At 39.4% G+C, this 22,206-nt stretch overlaps 2 protein-coding genes across 2 annotated transcripts; one reads left to right on the top strand and one right to left on the bottom strand.

Annotated features, from left to right (window-relative positions):
* The first annotated feature begins 1,828 nt into the window (after positions 1-1,828).
* Positions 1,829-12,594, top strand: vcpip1 (valosin containing protein (p97)/p47 complex interacting protein 1). The gene is made up of 3 exons (XM_072668293.1): positions 1,829-4,579; positions 6,372-6,458; positions 9,195-12,594. Exons 1-3 carry the CDS (start codon positions 1,960-1,962, stop codon positions 9,851-9,853), a joined length of 3,366 nt encoding a protein of 1,121 aa, XP_072524394.1. The 5' UTR covers positions 1,829-1,959; the 3' UTR covers positions 9,854-12,594.
* Positions 10,702-21,724, bottom strand: adhfe1 (alcohol dehydrogenase iron containing 1). The gene is made up of 14 exons (XM_072668294.1): positions 21,647-21,724; positions 19,481-19,533; positions 19,328-19,371; positions 18,487-18,540; positions 17,220-17,374; positions 16,725-16,921; positions 16,454-16,531; positions 16,132-16,237; positions 15,835-15,987; positions 14,240-14,338; positions 13,911-13,989; positions 13,652-13,748; positions 12,840-12,997; positions 10,702-12,518 (listed from the first exon to the last, which is right to left on the bottom strand). Exons 1-14 carry the CDS (start codon positions 21,697-21,699, stop codon positions 12,435-12,437), a joined length of 1,410 nt encoding a protein of 469 aa, XP_072524395.1. The 5' UTR covers positions 21,700-21,724; the 3' UTR covers positions 10,702-12,434.
* Between the last annotated feature and the right edge of the window lie 482 nt (positions 21,725-22,206).

Below are 22,206 nucleotides of genomic sequence, written 5' to 3'. Positions count from 1 at the left end.
GATGCAGCTGCTAAACCAATTCCATGAAGCTCTCTACGCACTATTCTTGAGCTAATCTGGAGACCACATGAAGTTTGGAGGTCTGTGGCAATTGACTCTGCAGAAAGTTGGCAACCTCTGCACACAATGCGCTCAACTGACCCTGCTCTGTCATTTTACGTGGCCTACCACTTTGTGGCTGAGTTACTGTCATTCCCAATCACTTCCACTTTGTTATAATACCACTGACAGTTGACTGTGGAATATTTAGTAGCAAGGAAATTTCATCACTGGACTTGTTGCACAAGTGGCATCCTATTATGGTACCATGCTGGAATGCTGATTTGTTTAACTGCAAGAACTAAGATTTCTGATAGTCACTGACTATTACTCACTGTACCCCGAAGTATGTGGACCTCCACCATAGCAGAGAACGTTATCACATGCATGATGTCAATTTTTTCCCAGACATGGTGTACCTACCAAAGTATTTACTGACAATGGTCCACAATTTAGCGGTGCAGGTTTCAAAGCCTTTTCTGAGGAATGGGACTTTGTACACACTACATCCAGTCCACGTTTTTACAATCTTACAGGCTGGCGGAGAAGTCAGTTGGAATTGTGAAAAAACTGATGAGAAAAGCAGTCTACAAGGCGCTACTTGCCTATCGTAATACACCACTAGGGTGTGGCTATTCACCTGCTCAACTCCTCATGGAATGATCACTCCAATCTACCTGTCAAAGAAGACCCTCTTGAAACAGGTGACAGCAAGACAGTGAAACAGCTCAAGGAGTATGCAAGGTCAGAACAGGTCTACTATGACATGAAGCAAGGCCGCTCACAGAGTTACATGATGGTGATGGAGTGAGGCTCAAATACAAAGATGAAAAGGTACAATAGAGGTCATACACAATTTAGACAGAGGATGGCGCTGTTCTAAGAAGAAATCGACATGACATTTTGAAAGAACCAGAGCCGAATCAGTGGTTTCAGAGACCTTTCAAATAACCTTATGCTTTATCAAGTGTCAGAAGGTCGACACACACACACACACACACACACTTGCTTCCTGCTAATGTGACTTACAATTGCAGTTACTTTCGTGTACATAGTTGGAGTTATCGAAAATGTGAGGTGAGAAATGTTTGACAAGTAAAAGAATCACAAGCAGATTCAAGTGGCTCTAAGATAGGTGAAAAAAAGATAGATGAGCAAGAGCATCCATTTGACGTCAGTCTATTTTATTTAATTAATGAGTGGACTCTAAAAGTACAACTTCAATAATAAATGTTTTCTTATATTTTAGCCCTCTTTTAATAAAATGGTTTATATTTAGAAATTCTGACTCGTTGCTGCATTTTTATGCTATGCATTATTACATTATAACATTATTATTTTTCTTTCCAAATTTGTACGTCATTAGATCGTTTTTGCATGTTTATTTTCCATAAAGCTGAGTGCTGCTCTTCAAGTTAGATCCGATGGCAGTTGAGTTCAGAAACTCGTTTAGGATTCAGAAACTCGTTTAGGATTCACACTTCCGGGTAAACATAAATATGCGTCGCTTAAAGATCAGCGGTCAGTTGTACGAACGCAGCAACATCATTAGAGCTGCTTTGCATTCTGGTTATCGTAGTGCACAAATTGTAGTGCACTAAACAAATGTGCGAATATCTTTGCCGTTATATTAACGTATATTAATTTTATCTATGTCCACATCAGTACTAAGAACGGCACATAGATTGTATGTTCATCAGAAAAATGTTTCGATGGAAAAGACGTCCTTTAATTTTATTGCAAACTACAATATCCGGCTTCCTCCATTTTTTCAGAGGGTACGTCCTAAAACAGGCAGTGGAGAAAAATACCCGCTTCCGTGTTGTTCTCTACGGATAAATAACAATTGGAGGATTAAACAAACTGGAATAATATAATGGTTTTGTAAACCGTTACAACAGTAAAGAATTGCCCATCAAAATGTCGTCAGCACAAGGAACAAAGAAAAGAGACAAGCGGATTTTATCAGGTATCTGCCCAGATTCTAAATGTCAGGCGAAGCTATTCTTTCCAGCTTACGGCTCAATTAGCATTGAATGCACTGAATGTGGTCAGCGTCACGAGCAGAAGAATCTTTTAAATGTGGAGGAAGTAACCGACCCAGATGTTGTGCTTCACAATTTATTGAGAAATGCCTTACTCGGTGTTACGGGAGCTCCGAAGAAGGGCACGGAGCTGGTCAAAGTGATGGGTCTGTCTAACTACCACTGCAAGCTGCTGTCACCGATTCTTACCCGTTACGGAATGGACAAGCAGACAGGAAAAGCAAAACTACTACGGGAGATGAATCAGGGCGATATATTTGACTGCTCGCTGCTGGGCGGCAGGGCCTTCCTTATAGAACAGGAGCATGTATCTACAGTTGGATATGGCAAGGACCGGTCTGGCAGCCTTATATACCTCCATGATACTTTGGAAGAAATCAAGAAAGCCAACAGCAACAAAGAATGTCTCATTCCTGTTCATGTGGATGGAGATGGCCACTGTCTAGTGCACGCTGTGTCTAGGGCGTTAGTGGGTCGTGAACTATTCTGGCATGCACTCAGAGAAAACCTAAAACTCAATTTTAAGCAGAATCTAGACCGCTACAAGGCTCTTTTTCAAGATTTTGTTGACAATGCGGAATGGGAAGACATTATTAATGAGTGTGATCCCCTATTTGTCCCTCCAGAAGGTGTCCCCCTTGGTTTGAGGAATATACATATATTTGGTCTAGCAAATGTGTTGCACCGTCCCATAATCCTCTTGGATTCGCTGAGTGGTATGCGAAGCTCAGGTGACTACTCAGCCACGTTCCTCCCAGGTCTAGTGCCTGAAGAGCAGTGCAGGGGAAAGGATGGCTCCTTAAACAAGCCCATCTGCATCGCCTGGAGTAGCTCGGGTAGGAACCACTACCTCCCTCTAGTGGGCATTAAGGGCATGCCACTGCCTCAACTGCCTGCAGCGCTGCTGCCCAAAGCGTGGGGTGTTCCACAGGAGCTTATTCGCAGGTATGTGAATCTAGAACCTTGTGGAGGATGCATAATTGGGGGTGACCGAAGCCTGCAAGAGAAATACCTACTGCGCTTAGTTGGTGCCATGGAGGATGTGTTCATGGAAAAGCATGGAATCCACCCTGCACTTGTGGCTGATGTTCATCAGTATGTTTACCGTCGCACAGGGGTGATTGGCATTCAGCCTGAAGAAGTGACAGAGGCAGCAAAGAAATCGGTGCAAGAGAATCGTCTGCACTGCTGCCTTATCTGCAATGCACTGTCTGAACTCCATGTGCCCCCTGAATGGCTGGTGCCTGGCGGGAAACTCTACAACCTGGCCAAGTCCACTCATGGCACTCTTCGGGGGGATAAGAACTACAGCTTTCCTCTAAATAACTTAGTATGTTCCTACTGCCCTGAGAGAGACACACTTGTGCCTGACTACAAACTCAGCTCGCTCTCCACCTGCACCTGGTGCCATGGAACCTCAGTGCGGCATGTCCGTGGTGACGGATCTGTGGTGTACCTGGATGGGGACCGTACCACTACACGCTCTCAAGGGGGGAAATGTGGCTGTGGCTTTAAGCATTATTGGGAGGGAAAAGAGTATGACAACTTGCCAGAGGCATTTCCTATCACGCTGGAGTGGGGTGGTCGTGTAGTCAGAGAGACTGTTTATTGGTTCCAGTATGAACCAGAACCAGCTTTGAACAGCAATGTCTATGAGGTTGCAATGCGCCTTGTCACTAAGCACTTTCCTGGAGAATTTGGTAGTGAGATTCTGGTGCAGAAAGTGGTCAATACCATCCTGCACCACACAGCCAAGAAGAACCCAGATGAATACCACCCAGTGGCTATAGAGAGTGCTCATGTACAGGGCCAGGGGCAAGGGGGAGGAGAGGTGGTGGAGTCAGACGCAAACCCCCCCAGCAAGATTATCCTGACTGGTCAGAAAGGCCGCACACTGCACAAAGAGGAGCTAGTGATGAGCCGAGCTGAAAGGAGTCTGCAGCACAGCATTAGTGAGCAGGCAGCTCTGTCCCAACGCAGACGCACACAACGCATACGCATGCAGGACCAGAGCGCAGAACCACGTCCCACTTCCCCTGCATTATCCTCTTCCTCTTCGGCTCCACCCACACCTACAAAAGTCCCACCCCCAAGTGGCGAAAAGAAGATACGCGTGACAACAAGCGATGGGCGGCAAGCGATGCTACAACTGCAAGCCCACACCACCTATGCAGAGCTGCAAACAGCTATCGCCCAGGCCCTTAGCCTGCAGCCTCATCAGCAGTGCATCCGGCATGGCTTCCCCCCCCGGGAGCTTCCACCCCCACCAGCTGAGCAGCAGGACCTACCTGTGTCCTTACAGCATGGAGACCGCATCACTGTGGAGGTGCTGAAAGAGAAAGTCCCTGACACACATACCGACTCTGAGACGCGCACATCAGATGCACACAATCGCACCACAACAGAACCCCGGTTTAGAAGGACTACCAGCCGAGAGATGCAAGACAACATTGACCTGGAGATGTCATCATTATGTCTCCTAGCGACACTCATGGGTAGGATCCACTTCCTGACACCAGAAAGAATACTTGTTTATATAACATTTTTGGAAATAGTAAAAAAAAAAAAAAAAATATATATATATATATATATATATATATATATATATATATATATATATTCAAAGTACACAAACTATGTGCTTTAAGCAATTTGATAATTTGACTCTGGATATACTATTTTGATACCTGCACTACTTGTTTACCATTTTAATTTACACTGCCTCCAAAATGAGGCTTAATATTGAAACTTAAATATTAGAATCAGAATCAGAATCAGAATCTCTTTATTTCACCAAGTATGTTACCCATACAAGGAATTTGTCTTGGTGAGAGCAACACGCATGACAAGTAACCTATGATACCATAGGTGCTATCAGATATGACTTTAAAATAAATGACCTTTGATTAAGTTGATTAGTAGACTGAACCTTATGACAGTTCAACACTTAGTCAAAGGAATGTAATATGCAATTAAATGTACAGAGCAAGTTTTAACACACATATTTACATCCGTTTGATTTGAACTTAGAATAAAATAGGCAAATTTTCCTTTAATGGTAAGCTTGTGAACTCTGATTGGATGCTTGACGTCTCTTCAACAGCTCACACAGAAGCCATAGCAAAGCTTAGCACAGTAACAGGAATATTTTTTTGTTTTGTTAGTCTTTCCCAGATAGTGCTGACATCCTGTTCTGCAGTGTGCGGTTTGTTAGCTGAACAGACGGTGATGCCAGTTGGCTAGGGTTGGCTTTTATCCTAGCTTAGATACTCACTTACTTCCCAGATTTTTGGTTCGGCACACACTGATCTTGAACTCCTCTTCTGCAGAGATATGGACCTGGTTTGTGTAGCTAGATTTTTTTTAAAACATGTCTGGGGTGATGTGCATGTTTTGCAGTGGAATTGATGCACATCCTTGGGGAAGATGTTGATACTTAAGTACAACTACAAGTAATAAAAACACCTGAAATGGCTGCTATGTTTTACTTCATCACAACTGTAGTGCTTAAAAGGCTTTCACTAGTGGGATGTGTATGTAAAGTTTGGGGCCATAAATGAAATTTCAAGTCTATTACAATATTTTTTAATCTGGCCTGTTTTACAGCCTTGTTTTGGTTATGTAGGATTTTCTTTTGAAGCAGGAGACAACTGTGTTTGAGGTTTGCTGAATGTCCTTTCCGTGTACCAAACTCATCTTTCAGCTATGCCAAGCTAAATACAGTTTTCCGTTCTAAGTCACCTAGAGTGTACAATCCGCTGATTTTGTGCACTCATGGAATGCATAGAATTTTTTGCTCTAAAGAGGACCTGTTAGATCCTACATATGTACCTTGGTAAAGTTGTTCTTTAATGTTATAACAGCAATATGAATTGGAAATCATAGCACATATTCAATTTGTTTCATGACATATTTGTTTTGTTGTGAAACTGTAACTGAACTAACTAAAAGTCTCTAAGCAAACCTAAAGTTTGCTTAATGATAGGTGGGTTTGGTCAGAAAGGAAAGTACAACGTGGTAATACAGTTTTTTTTATTCTTACTTTCTGGTGTATGGACTTTTGAGATACAATTTTGGGGAAAAGACCATTGTGGCTAATGCTTTAAGACTTTAATTTACAATATTACAAATGTTGAATAATGTTATCAATTGTGAAATTTAACAACATTTAAAGTCTGAATCCTAAGCTAAGCTCATTTGATCAGCATATTACTGCTCTCTCTAATTACAAACCTCCTGTATCTCAGATTGGGTGGGGTTTCTAAATATGTCCATTTGTCTTCTCAGGTGAAGATGTGTGGTCCTATGCTAAGAAGTTACCTCATCTGTTTCAGCAAGGAGGAGTCTTCTACAACATTGTCAAGAAAGACATGGGTAATTTCTCTCTTTTTCATACACAGTGGTAAAGGCCACCTACAGCTTCGTTAGATTTTCCTAGAAGTACCAAATCAAACAAATGACACAAAAATATTAGAGTTTATTGAGGGAAATGGTTGAATATTATGAATCATTAATGAATATTAAATATCTGAGTGGCAAAAGTATGTGAAGCTTTGCTTTCATGGGTTCCACAAGATGTTAATATGACTGTGTTTTCAAGTCCACTTTCTTGCGAATCTCCCATCCTACCACATCCCATAGGATTTCTGTTTGATTTAGATCTGGTGACTAGAAATGCCACTGAACTGATTATCATGTTCATTAAACCTGTTAGAGAAGATTTATGCTCTGGGACCTGTGCGTTATCATAGTTCACAAAGTTGGAAGTAGGCTGTGTAAAATAAGATGTGATACATGTGATACTCCAACAATGATTTATTGGTATTAATGGGTCATTAAGAGTGCCAAAAAACCTTATCCATGCTATTACACCGTCTCTGCCAGTCTGGACTGTTGACACAAAATTGTGCTGCTGCAACCAAATTCTGACTCTACCTGTGTGCCTCAACAGAAATCGGGATTCATCAGACCAAGCTATGTTTTCTGGTCTTTAACAGTCTAGTTTTAGTAAGCTTGTGCACACTGCAGCCTCAGCTTTCTGTTTCTAGCGCTCAATGTAGTCCACTGGTGTTGTATCTTATCCGCCTCAAGCATGCTGACAGATATTTCTGCTTACCACAGTTGTACAGAATGGTTACCTGAGTTACTATAGCTTTTTTGTTACTGTAGTTTTTGTAGCTGTCATCTAAAACAAGCCTGGCAGTTTTTCATTGACCTCTCTCAACAAGGCATTTCTATCTGCAGAACTGCCACTCATTAGATCCTTTTTTCCCTTTATTGCAACATTTTGAGTAAATTGACTGTTGACCTGAAGAACTCCTAAGGGCACAATTTACACCCATTCTGGTGGTTGATATAAACATTAACAAAAGCTGCTGGTCCATATGTGCATCATTTTATGCACAGCACTGCTGTTGCACAATTCATTGGCTGTTTAGCATGGATAAGGTGGTGTAAAGGTATTCCTAATGAATTAGTGGTTGTTCATTTCTTTTTGCATGTTTGTCACATTTTAATATTGACTCAGTTTTTGTGACTGTGTACCACACTGAGTATGGAAAGAAAATAATACAATTGTATTCAATTGATGCGCAACATCATTAAGAGGTTTACGGATGTGGATGAAAAAAAAATTCATGGAAGATTGCAACAAAGGATTGATCAAATGATTGCTAAAGAACATCAGTCAACTTTCAAACTAATTCAAGCTGCAAGGTACAACGATGTCAGTTTCCACTATCCGTTGCAGTCTGAATTGAATAGGATGCTGTGTTCGGAGACCCAGGTGGGCCCAAAGGCTTTTGTCTTGACACTAAGACAAATGTTTGTCAAAATTGAGCAAGCCCAGTGTCAGAAAGCTGGATCTCCATCACAAATTGTGGGTCTTTCTGCAGTGACCCAAAGCACACTTTAAAAAGCACCTAGGAATAATTTAAAGCTATGAAGTTATGAAGTGGCCAGTAATGAGTCCAGATAGAAATTCTATAAGACACCAGTGGAGAGATCTCAGAGAAATTTGAGAGCAGTTGCCAAAAGTATTTGGGCAGTTACACAAAGTGCAGGTTTAAATGTAACGGTTTCACTAAAATATTGCATCACTAAATAGGAATTACAGCCAGTGTTTTACAAAGTCTATCCATTTTCACAGGCTCAAATGTAATTGGACACACTAACCTGACATAAATATTAGAATCATTTTTAATTCTGTCAATGGACATCACCAAATGCTGAGTTTTCTCCCTTGAGATTGTTTGCCATGCATTTACAGACTTTCTGCCTTCAGTTTTGTCTTTAGTAAGTGATAAGCATGCTCAGAGGGGTTGAGGTCAGGTGACTGACTTAGCCATGTTAAATTATTACATTTATTTCCCTTAAGAAGCACCTGGGTTGTTTTGGCATTATCCCTCTGTACTATGAAGCACAATTGTATCAGGTTTGCAAATGCTCAGTTGCATTTGAGAAGAAAGTATCACTCTATACACAATACTCTATATTACGATTAATTAAATATTTTTGTTAGACTCTTTGAATTAAAGCTGAAAGACTACACTTGATATGCATTTGATTGCATCCTTTAATTGTGGTGGTAAAAAGAAAGCAAAAGCTAATAGGTCAGCTAAAATGCAGATATATACAACGCAAGCAGCTCTATTTTTTGTCTTGTTTTTTTGACATGCGTATGTTTTCATGTTTGTGCATTTATTTGTCCGCAGAAAATGTAGTAGGTGAGAACTGAAGGCCCAGTGGCCTCACATACTCACGTACTTTGGCGAGGGCTTAATGTTTGTAGCAGTTCATGTTAGATATTTTTTTTCCAGAACTGCATACATCCAATATGATGGTATTTTATGGTAATTTAAATCTTTTGTTAATGTAATTATTGTAATCTTTTCTAAGGATATTGTGAGTAATGTTAATGTCTAAAGTACACTGACTTTATCATCATAAGGAGAGTATTACTGTTTAATTGCGTGTAAGACATGTTCACAATATAAAGGATAACATATTCACTCTTTAAGTGTCATGATATCATCAAGTTATCATCATATTTATCATCCCTGATCCAGACTAGTGTTTGTATGTAAATGTGTGTGAATTTTCTGAATTTAGGTCTGTTGGATGGGAAGCACTGCACTCTGCCACACCTGACTGGTAAGACATTTGTGTTCAACGCAGCAGAGGAGCGTTTGGAGCTATGTGTGGATGCCGCCGGCCACTTCCCTGTGGGCCCTGATGTGGAGGACCTTGTCCAGGAGGCTCTGTCCCAGCTCTGCACTGAGACCTCTTCTCATAGCCGTGAGGGAAGCCCTGCCCACAGCCTTAAACTTGGTAGTGGGGGGGCGGTGCGCAAGAAAGAACAGACTGTCACTGCTTTCCAGGGCAAAGGTCACTCTCTGGGGTCAGCTCCTCTTGAGCACCGACCAATCAGGCGACAGCACAGTAGTGGGGTGGACTTGAGTGGTAGTGTTCAAGGGGAGGGGCTAGCATTGTCAGGGGAAGACCTTGTGCGTGTGGCTCCAGGCATGCTCACCCTACGCGAGGGACGTGGGGGGGTGGACCTAGAGCCATCAGCGATTGAGACTCAGAGGCGCCGCCTGCAGGAGATGGTGTCTAACATACAGGCCTCTATGGACAAACACTTACGGCAACAGACCACACCTGACACCACTAAGCATGATGGGAAGGAGGCGGAACCAAATGAGCAGGAAGAGATGGAGAGCCAGGGGCCAGAGCCTCCAAGCACCTATGAGCCCATGGACCAGTCCTGATGAAGTGTCATCTGTTTGTCATCTGCTTTCTGATTTACATAACACGCACATATACATAGAAATATTGTTCATATACACTTACACAAACATCTTACTAATTGCTAACAGTGCAGCCTGTTTATTTCTCTCTTTCTCTCTCTCTCTCTCTCTCTCTCTCTCTCTGTGTGTGTGTGTGTGTGTGTGTGTGTGTGTGTGTGTGTGTGTGTGTGTGTGTGTGGAATGCTTTCTTTAAAAAACTGTTGAGTCTTAAAGGCTTTGGAGTTAAGCAGAAGTACTGGCAGAAAATGTTCTTTGCATTTATTCGTACATGCTTCACAGACATGCTTTACACATGCATCAGTGCAGAACACACTAAGCAAGCTTGCAGAGTATGGGTGCAACTGAGTGTGTGTAGAAGCACCCTGTAGCAATTTACACTCACTTCAAGGGGAAACACCTCAAACACACCTCCATCTCAGCTGGTATCAGTGTCGTATTTGGATAAGTGTGGGGAGACTGTTTTAAAGAACTATAATTGAGAAGGCAATCTAAGAAACTCTGTGTATGTTTTGCACAGTGATACTAATATATTCCTAAATGTGGGATTTGGCCTGTTATCTTGGGGGCTAGTTATGGGTTAAATTAGCAACATCAGTTGTAACTTCCCAATGGAGATCCTCAGTTTTTAAAAATGGAAAAAGTCACAATAATACTAACACAGGGAAAATTCTATGATGTACAAGGAACAAATACCAGACGAATGGAAACTATGTTTCATTTTCTCTCAATATTATTTTGGATTTAAACTAATACATCCTAGAGAAGCTAATATTATGACTGAGATTAGTCATTATGAAGATGACGTTCTATAGGTTTGACTGAATGATAAGAGACTGATAATGTTTGTGCAATAAAACGTTATGACTTTATTAAAGCTTTATTAAAGCTTTTTCATTTGTAGTAAAAGTGTGATTTAAAGGTTTGTTAACTGGCAAGTGGTTTTTCATGGCTGGATTCTTGATACCCTAGTGTTCCTACTGCCCCAGAGTGGAACTGCCTTCTCTCATGATTAGTTAAATTTAAGTTTCAATTCTGTATCTCCTGATTTAGGTGTGTAAGGTTAATCTCAGTATGGGTTTGCTGGGATAAACTGAACAAAGCTTTATTCACATTGGTTAGCATATGTCTAGAGTTAAAGGAGGTTACGTTTACATTTGCCACTGGCATGGCAGTCTTAAACACAAACTGCCATTGCCTTTACACATATACCCATGCAGCCTTAACAGTCAAAAAGGTTTACCTACAACCCACTCCACACCCTCTTATGCTTCACCCTGCCCTAACCTTAAAATAGTTTTCCTTTTGGAAACAATGCTATTGCAGTTCACATTGACATGCTCTTGTGTTTATCACTTCCAGGGGACAGCTGATGCTGACAGTGTTTGATTCCTTTCTGACCTTTGAGTATCACTCATGCCTCTCTCAAATGAAAAAAAAGAGTAGTGGGGTGAGGTGACTGCAGAATGGAAATTTGACCCAGGTATGGGCATAGCTAGCTTAAAAGAAATGATGAAAATTGATGACAAATAGTCTCGCTGTTGGTGTGGTGGCCTGTAAGTTGTGTATTATAATAGTATATATTGTACTATACTCTATCCTGTACATAGATTCTGATTGTTCCTCCTCTGTTTGCCAATAAAACAGTTTAAAGCGCCCGCACAGCTAAAGTGTTTCCAGTTTGCATGCGCAATGAATTTTCAGCATAACAACAAAATAAAGTTAATGCCTCTCTGCACAATGTTGTGGTCACTGACCTAAATCTTATCAGTTAATAGCACTATTAGTATGTATGGGGAAACCGACCCCAGTTGTGGACTGCAGAGCATTCTGGATGGTGAATCTCCATCAAAAGTAACATTTAGTGTAGCACTAGCCTCAATCTCTTTCTTGCAAACCAGTCTTTAGGGGTTAACCAGTGCCATTACTATTCTAGTGTCTGGGGTAATTTTTACTAGGACAAATGGCACAAAAAGATACTAACATGATGTGCAGTTGTGACTGCAAAAGATTTTTTTTTGAGGATTATATATATATTACACACACATATACAGAATACACAAAAGTATGGATGGATGCCCATGGATGAAGGACATTACAAATAAGGAGACATGTTAAATATGTCTGTGTGGTGTGGTTGGAGATGAAGTAGTGAGCTTATGTTATGAGGAAAATTAATCTTTTGCATTTGTTCCCCCATATAGGCATCCTATTACCATATGTTTTTTTACCTAGGACCACTAAGATCATAGCATATATTAAAAGAAAATGATATGGCGCAACAGATTTCTCTGTAGGCCAGAGCAAATAGCAACATTTTAATGTTTGTGTTATCTAAAAAGTCCAGAAAAAGAAAATTACAAGCCCACTGAACCAAAGTAAATGGGAATAAAACAGTCTAGAATATACCAAGTCAAACAGAGGTATCTCATTATTTTTTCATCATACTCATCATTCATTTTTTTAAACAAGGGTGGGTGGTAACATTTAATTTATAAGCTGTAAAGACAAATGTATAGTTGATGTCCATTGTCCATATGCGTGTTCAGAACAGTTTCATGGAAGCAGCAAATAGATCAGCGAGATCTTCTTCAGTGTGAGACCTGGGGGCCAGTTTTGTCACCCGCTCCTGCAAGGCGCACGCACACACACACACACACACACACACACACACACACACACACACACACACACACAAACTATAAGGAACTAAGTACCTAAATGCTATAGCTGGTTTAATTTAGGGGAAATTAAATTATACAACAGCAAATGTCTCAATTTGTAGAAATGTCAATAGGTTGGTATACAAAATGAAATGATGTGTGAGTGAAAATACAAAGCATGTGTACTTAATAAACCATCTATTGTAGACTGGCTGCATTGTCAGAATTTTTGTGGGTTATAATAAAGTTCACAGTACAAGGCTGGGATTTTAGCAGAGGGGGTGAACCTGAGGAATTGTCCCCTTCACCAGAGCAGGAATATCTTCTTTGGTGTAGCCAACTGCAGACAACCCATCTTCCACATCCAGATCATACAGTAACTTTCTGAGTGTGTCTGCCAACACAGACCCAGCATCTTCAGTCTTCGCATTCCTCACATCAGCACCTAATCACAATCACAATAAGCAGACCTGCCTTAGGCAATCACCAAAACAAGATACAACTGAATATGTAATATTGAGTGAACAATGCTCAATTACACATTTTCCAAACTTTACTTTCCATCAGCGTATTTACTAAATAGTGGATGCAGGTGTCCGGTACGGCAGCAGATCCACGGATATAGAAAAGTGATGCTAAACATACAAAATGAGTAGTATATCATGCTCCGTTAAAGGGTGTCACAATTGGAAGATGCGGGCAATTGTGCTTGTACAACAGTGTTATGAACACAATACAAAGAGATCAGTGTGCACATATATATATATATATATAGATATATAGATATATATATATATATATATATTTAAAATAATTTATAATAATATATATATATATATATATATATATATATATATATATATATATATATATATATATATATATATATATTTATTTTTTTTTTTTTTTTTTTATTTTTTTTTTTTAGGTCTGAGAGAGAGAGGACCTGTGTCTATGGTTGAATGTGCTGAATTTAACACATCCATCCAAATGCCCATATATCTGCTCTTACCATTTTCTGGTTTACCAGATCTGGCTACATTTTTATTAACCACAGTGTGTGTGTGTGTGTGTGTGTGCGCGCATGGACATGCACTACCCAGTATCTCTGCCGCTTCTAGATGGCGCTCTGGGCACATACTGGCAGTGAAGGCAAAGACAGCAGGAGAGGTAAGAACCACTGAGAGACCATGTGGCTTAGAGAAACAGAAACACACACACACACACACTTTGTTACATTTCTCATTGTTAAAGTTGTTGTGATATTAAACATTTAAAAATATTTCTTAAATCAAATTAAGTATTGTTTTCCACAACTGTTATTTTGAGTGTTGTTTACTGCTCAGGACTGTTATTACCACTAAGGGATGGTCCACGTTGTAGCCTTTTGCTTCATGGGTCTTAACATTACCAGCAATTGGGTATGACATTCCATGACTGAAATTAAGAAACAGAAAAAGTATTCACTAAGAATTTGTAAAAAGATTACATCAAATAATTTACCGAAGAGTTTAATCAATTAATCAAACAATCTTACAGATACAAACACAATAATCAACAATTAAAATTCAGGTTTTGTCTAGCAATCCTAAAACATTTTTTCTAGAAGTGATTTTAAATTACTGCTAATGGTACTGTAACATCCATGCTGTTTTACAAATTAAACAAATTAAATGCAGAAAAGTACCATAAATGAACTCCTGCGTTGCCAAAACCAATTCCAGCGAACACACTTGCCAGGTGCATGCTGGAGCGTGCTTCCACATCATTGGGGTCATACACTGCTCTGACATACACCCAGAAAAAGAAAACACACTATATGGAACGAACTGTATTGGAACACCTGCTCATTTACGGTTTCTTCCGAAATCAAGACTATTAAAAAGGGTTTGTTATTCTGATCACCACCCCACCTCATCCCAAAAGAATCAGATGGAACACAATTATTCCAGAGAACATAGTTCATGATGAGAGGCTTTATACACACACCTGGCATTAGGCATAGTGCCAAAAAGGTTCATGTTTATTTGCTTATCCCTTCTCCTCCAAACTTTACTGAGTACACATCCCACTCCCTTTAAATCCAAGTGGCATGCTTTACATCACAACATAGACTAGTGTCACTACATTTGTCTGCTTAGCAAACCAATTTCAGACAGACAACTTTCACACACTATGCACTTTGGCAGCTTACGCAAGCTCTGTGAGTTTTTGTGCTGTTGCTTCTACTAGATGCTTTCATTTCACAATAGTAGCACATACAATTCACTGGTGCAGTGGACAGCTGTTGCAAATTGGCCTTCACTTCATTGACCTTAAAGTTGTATTGAGTACCATTTGAATATTTTAGGGAAGAACTGAAGTGCAGTTTGTATTCCAGAGCTAATAATCCAATGTCAGTACCTAAGATTCTGTTCAGTTACGTTTTACTATTGTAGTATTGTATGGCCCATCAACTGTCATCAGCATATTCATTAATTAAATCACTGTGTGCCTGACAGTCATAAGTGCAAAGATACTACTGATAAAAATCCTGATAAATACTAATAGAACAGGCTTAAACCAATATCTTCATTACTTTGGCCGTTTAAATGCAATTTATGCATTTACAAAGTGATTGTAAGGTAAAAACTTAAATATTTATTTTTTTACAATGAAAAGGAAATGATTAGCATTATGTGGACATTTCTGGACACATGATGAGAGACAGACAGGTCTATCTGATCAGTACTACTCCATGTAGGCTGTAGGAATCTAGGGAACATGGATAAATCTGTTGAGAAGTGTTGGGACATGCATGTTCTAAAGATTTTCAAAAAAACAAATGGAGCAGTGATTTTTTTTTTTTTTTAAACTGCATTTACCATCACATGGCTAAACTTGTGCTTGCTAAAGAAGCTGAGGCATGCTGTTTGCAAGTCTAACCAACCATGAGTTATAACATCAGAGATAAATGTGAGCAGCAGTGAATTTTGGGGTGATATGAGAGATTGTGTCAAGATGAAACTGGGTTAGTTGCTGTTTGTATTGCTGATGAGGGCGGGTCTGACCAATCTTATATAGTAAAGATATAAATTATTTATATATATATAAATAATATGCATATATTGAGTATGTTGGGTCATTCTGCACAATGGCTGCACTGACTAAGTCTTTAAACTCCATATTAATATTCTTGATTTCAAGAATTACTATAATAAACTGTATGATTCATAAAACTAGGTAAGAAATAAATAAATGTGCAATAAATATGACAGGACTGTAATTAATCTTCCGGTTTACCGTTTCAAATACTTGGCAACCATGTGGAGGGCATGTTTTGCCCAGACATCGCTGACTGGGTTACTACCCTGGTAGGCTGGGCGGCTGATAGGGTTGGTGGGGCAAGGACTTCGCATGTTATATGGCAGTGCGGTGTAGGATTCCAATGCATGGCTATGGAGCCAAAAAGAGGGAGGAGCAGATGCAATAAGAATTATGCATATAATTATTATATATATTAAGAATTAGACATATATGATACTGTATTGAAACTCTCAGATAAAAAAAAAAATTAATGTACTGTTTAATGAATATTACCAGAGCACATCAAAGCCACTGTTGGCAGTCACTCTGGCTGGCATGTGCAGAGTGTGAAGTGGATCCACCAGTCCCAGAGTAGGCCTCAATGACCGACTTGCTATGCCTGAAGAGAAAATGTGTGAATATTCACATAAACAAAAATAACACACTCAAGATTGTGTCAAACACTATCCATCACATATATTTTACTCAAAACAATGACATCAAGATACAGGTTAAACACTTTAGTAAAATGCTGAATAATAATGATTAATGTAGATTAAATTAAAGCCTAAAAGAAAAGACAATTGACATGTTTGGTGTTTTAATTTCTAGAGACCTGTTTTGGTCTTCAACTCTTCAAAGTCAAAAATAGCCACACCTGTAGTCTCACTTCCAGTACCTGCTGTGGTTGGAACTATAACACACGCAGAGACACACGCAAAAGATTAAAGATTTTCTGAGAGTGCACATGCATTTATTTGTGTTTTGACATGTTGGGGTGTCAGGGAGCATGTCAATATTTGTTTGTGTTGCGACACCTACCTACCTACCTAAAGTGGTATGTGTGTTGTGAATGTAAGTGTGAATTGGTAAGTGCATGTGAATACCAGCAATAAGAGGCTTCAAAGATCCTGTAATTGGCTTTCCTTTACCGATTGGTGCATTGACAAAATCCAGAAACTCAGCTGTCGGATGGCACGCATAGAGATTGGATGCTTTACAGGTGTCAATCACAGAGCCGCCACCGACAGCTACATATGCATCAAAATCTCTTTTCCTTGCAAAATCAATAGCTGCCTTAAAACTAAAAGAAATGGAAAGGAATATATTACACTATCGGCTTTAAACATTACAAAACACATACTCTTAAAGTATTAAATACATCTCTTAATAACCAATACCATGCAGGTGTATGACCCAATATTACATGACATTCTGTTTATAATTATAATGTTATATAGGCATTTTGCAACAATTTTTTGAAAACCCTTTTAATTCAATCAGAAAAAATATATTATCAAATTAAATCAAACTCACTGTTATTTGTAACTGACTTTATCCATTACATACAAACAAGACTGGATGGCAAACACACACCACACCTGCTGTCTGTAGGCTCTACCCTCACTTTGTCGTAGCACTCATATTTCACACCATGTCTGGCCAACGAGTCCAACACTGCTTTGACTGGCCACATCCTGGACAAATTACTGTCCGTCATCAGACACACATTCCTTGCACCTAGATTCTGCAGGTCCTAGTAAAACAATTGAAAACATCATACCATCATCATGCTTAATACACTATATGGACAAAAGTATTGGGACACATTTACATGCTCATTTACTGTTTCTTCCAAAATCAAAATCGACTGTCTATGGAAGTTTTTCTACTAGATTTTGGAGCATTGATGTGAGAATTTGATTGCATTCAGTAACAAAAGTGTTAGTGAGGACAGGATATTGGATGATCACCATCCCATCTTATTCCCCAACTCATCCCAAAAGTAGAATCCAGTCTGGCATTGGGGATGGTGCCAATAGGTTCACGTTTATCTTGTCCAGGGTGTCCTTTTCTATTCAATCATACAACCCCACACCACACCGCACACTACACACAGACGCACTGCACTCCACATCACAAACACAACACCACAAACACTCCACACGACAAACACCACCACATGCCACACACACTCCACACCACAGAAACCACAAATGCAACATCACACTACCACCTAACAATACATTATCAACAACCTAGGATACCACAGCAAAAGCCTAGCAACCACTTAGTAACCACCTGGGACACCCCCCTCCCATCTATAACGTCCACATTGGATACTATAGCAACAGCCTAGCAACACCTTAGCATCCACCTAGAAACCACAGCAACAGCCTAGCAACATACAGAATACCATAGCAAAAGCCTAGCAACACCTTAGCAACCACCTGAGATACCATAGCAATTACTTAACAACCACATGGGATACCTTATTATCAACCTGGGATACAAAAAGTGATAAGTAAAGGTGCAAGTATTTGTCACTGTACAAATGTGATCTCCGCATTTTACCCATCTGTGGTAGTGAAAATACACACACTAATGAACTAGGGACAGTGAGCATACACACACCCAGAGTGGTGGGCAGCCAACTTCAGCGCCCAGGGAGCAGAGAGGGTGAAAGGCCTTGCTCAAGGGCCCAACAGTGGCAGCTTGCCAAGCCCAGGTATCGAACCCACAACCCTTTCTTCAATAACTCTGAGGTCTAACCACTGAGCCACCACTGCCCCCACCACTAAAGCAACCGCCTAGCACATATGACGTTCCTGGGAAAAGTTAATGACTGCATTCTAATATAACCATTACCATGCCAATCTCTCTAGTGACCCCCTCTCCATATCTGATATTAGAGCAGGCCATCTGAAACATGAAGACAGATATCATTACAATAGTTCATTTAGAACTCAAATCATGAATAAAGGTATATCTGAACATTATCACAACCAGCCTGTTTGATACTGATCTTTAACTGAGTTGCTCTGCAAAAGTGTGGTCACCCCTGGCCACAAATTATGTTACTGTGAAAAAATGTATGCCCACAAAGCAGGGGAAGGCCATAAAAAGACAGTGTTTTTCCTGGTCCTTAGTTAGAAATGGCACTTGAACAGTAAAGGTCGGGTTGAGGTCTGGAAAACCAAGAAAATCTTAAACTACTTAGGTAGGTTGTTAAAAACCTTTTCTTAAAAATGCAATTGCAAAAGAAGATTTAACATAGTGGTGCACTGTTCTACTGCACAAATATAATGCATGTGGAAGAGAAGGTCTTTCCTGCATCCCCACCACAAAATTAGGCATTAGAGGTTTTCAAAAGAAACATCTAAGCCTGATGCATTTTGAAAAAACGTTCTGTGGACTGATGTGGATCAAATATATGGAATTATTGGTGGCAGTGAGCAAAGGTATCTTTAGAAAAGATGCACAACATTATAAAAAAAAAAGAACACCTCTCCTACTGTTAGGCAGGGGGCTAATTGATCGTGCTTTGGGCCTTTGTTGCTGACAGCTGGGGTTGCTAAGTACTGACCACATAGGATGCCCAAACTATTGTCTTATTTTGAAACTGTAAAACATTACAATACAAAAGTTAAACAATAACACAAATGTATCATCCATGTGTCTTCTAGCTGTGTCTTCTCACAAAGCTGACCTCAAAGGCATAGTCAGTTTTTCTTCCACAGGTGTGGCCTGCACCTGTTCGTGTAGGAAAATATGCTTCAGTCCCATGCTTCATATTTTGATTTTAGAATGAGCCTTCTGAGAATGAATACGTTTACAAATTTGTATCACGGATACGGGGTACCTTGAAGATAGGTGTGTGCAGAATTCACATGCGAGTGAGCTGGGCATCTGCACCTGTTAAAAACAAAATACTGCATAAACACAAATCTTTGGCAGGTAAGGTAGAGTGATGTTATTCAAAGTTTTACTGTACTAGCTTTGAACTAATCCAGATGCAGGTTGCAGTCTTTTTTTAAGGACGAATTGCAATTTATTGCAAAATCATTCTTTGCCATGAAAACTAACTTAATCACAAAAGTTACTGCATTCCAGCTACTGCATTTTGGCCCTGCCACAAAACGGCCTACTAACAATATTTCGGATGGGGTCCCCACCAGTGCAGAGCTTGCTCAAGAATGGCAAATGGCAGGTATGAGAGCATCTGCACTCTCAGTTAGGCAAAGGCTTTTGGAAGATGGCTTGGTGTCAAGAAGGGCAGCAAATAAGCCACTTCTCTACAAGAAAAACATTAAGGACCGACTGACATTCTGCAGGAAGTAAAGGGATTGGACTGCAGAAGACTGGGGTAAAGTTATTTTCTCTGACAAAGCCCCCTTCAGAATGTTTGGAACACGTGGAAAATGGTCTCTGGATGTCCATTCATGTGTGGGTTTGCTCATAATTTTGCCTCGGAACACTGCCATGAATAAGGAATAGCAACAACAAGTGTTTTTTCCAGCATGACAAAGCACCATGCCACAAGGCAAAAAGAGATGTGGCTCGGTGAACACAACATTGAAATTTTGGGTCTATGGCCCAAACCCAGATCTCAATCCCATTGAAAACCTTTGGTCAATCTTTTAAAAGAGAGTGGACAAACCAAAACATAGAAACTGTGATCAACTCCAAGCACTGATTAGGCAAGAATGGGTTGCAATCATTCATAAATCTGCCCAGACACTGATATCCAGCATGCAAAGGTCTTAAAGAAAGGTCAACACGATAAAAATTAAGTATTTGTCAATAAAATGTTGAAGGACTTATGAAATGCTTGTACTTCAGTATACCATATAAACAACTGAGTAAACTGTAAAGGCAAAATTTGTGCCAGTTTTAAAATTACAGCCATGACTGTATACTGTCACATAAGTTCACAACCATTTTCTATTTAACATTAAACTTAAATCTATATGGACAATGCAATTATATACTGCTATTCTATTAAACTCTAATAAAGCCAGCTTTAAAATAAAAAAGGGGGCAAAATATTTCTGGTAATATTGAAAAAGCATTCTTGTTCATATGGAAGCGGCTATTTAAACTTAATAAATTCTAAAAACTAATAAATTCTTCATGATAAAATGTATCATTGTAATACACAATATGCTTTTCTGAACATGTTATGGAAGAAACACAGACCAACTGTATTTTATTACAGCGAGTATAATCAATTCCATCCATATGAAGTATAATCAGACCAATACATAATTAGAAGACTCTTTACCAAGATAAAGGCTTCATCCCCACAACTTTTTCTTTTTTATAAAAAAAATTATTAAATATCCAAAAGATTGCACTAATAAAAGTAAATTATTGCCTATTTATGACTGCATATTAAATCACAGAAAAATAGTAAGAATAACAAATTCATTTTTAAAAACAATAGTACAGTAAACATTCCCCCAGTTTTAGCCAAGCCAAGGGCTTTCTCTCTTAATTGGTGGTGAAAAAGTAATTTACCCCACAATTGCACTGGTAATGACAAAGGGCTCTGGTAATCTGACCTTTTGACATCATGTCAAAAAAGAAATGCTTTAATAAATAAATACAATACGACCATAACACTATTAATCATTTAAAATCTATGCGTTGTGATTTTAGCTAAGTTAAATATTTGCTGTATTTATTAATTTAGTAGAAATACATGGTGTGGCATGTGAAATATATGGCATGTAAAAATATGTGTCTCTCGCTTTCTTTGCAGTCTGGACGCATTTTCTGTGCGTCACGCATATATTCGCATTCAGTTTTAAAGCACGTTTAAAGCGAATTTTGAGTAGGCTAATCCAAACCCACTAAAACCACCGAATCCTGGATTCAGGTTTGTGTTGCAATGGCTGTACAAGCGAAGTTAGTTCTTCAGTGTGAAAGCCGCTGTTTGCAAAAAAACGTTAATTTTACACAACACCAATGCCCCAAGTAGGTACTTCACACTCGGAGTTCCCACTGTGGTATTTAGTAGACTTACGCCGCAATTGTAAGCTTCCTCAACAAATGCACTACTCTGCTGCGTTCTGTCATGGCTCTGTCTCTGAACGTTCTTCTCAGTGTTGTCAACTCCTCAGTAAGGAAAGTGGCTATTGGTTGTCCTAAAAGTCGCTAGAAGTCGCTAAATGACGTAATCGTCTAATTTGCATAATCGTAAATTAACGTTGAGAAATAGAGTTGTGGGAGAGAAAAACGTGAGTAAAACAAACACTAAATGTGTTGGAACTACACATGAACTCTGAATAAATAAACTTCTTCTGTTGGTTCCTTTTTTGCCTTTGAAATAGGCCGTCACGTCTCAAAATACCTTAATGACTTCAATTCTTTGTGTAGACTCACATTACATAAATAATTTAAAGTAAATTACATACATCACCTTTGTCCAGGGTTGTTAAATGTTAGCATATCAAATTTAAGAATTTTTTATGTAGAGTAGAACCTCCTTTATCCGGGCTTGGAACACCGGCAGTGACCTTAAAAGAGAGAGAGAGAGTTACTTAATTACTTAGTTTTTTTTTGTTGTTTTCTTTATTGTTTTTT

Source organism: Salminus brasiliensis, chromosome 23 (genome assembly GCF_030463535.1).
Source record: "Salminus brasiliensis chromosome 23, fSalBra1.hap2, whole genome shotgun sequence".
NCBI lineage: Eukaryota > Metazoa > Chordata > Actinopteri > Characiformes > Bryconidae > Salminus > Salminus brasiliensis.
This window is presented reverse-complemented; position numbering and strand designations above follow the sequence as displayed.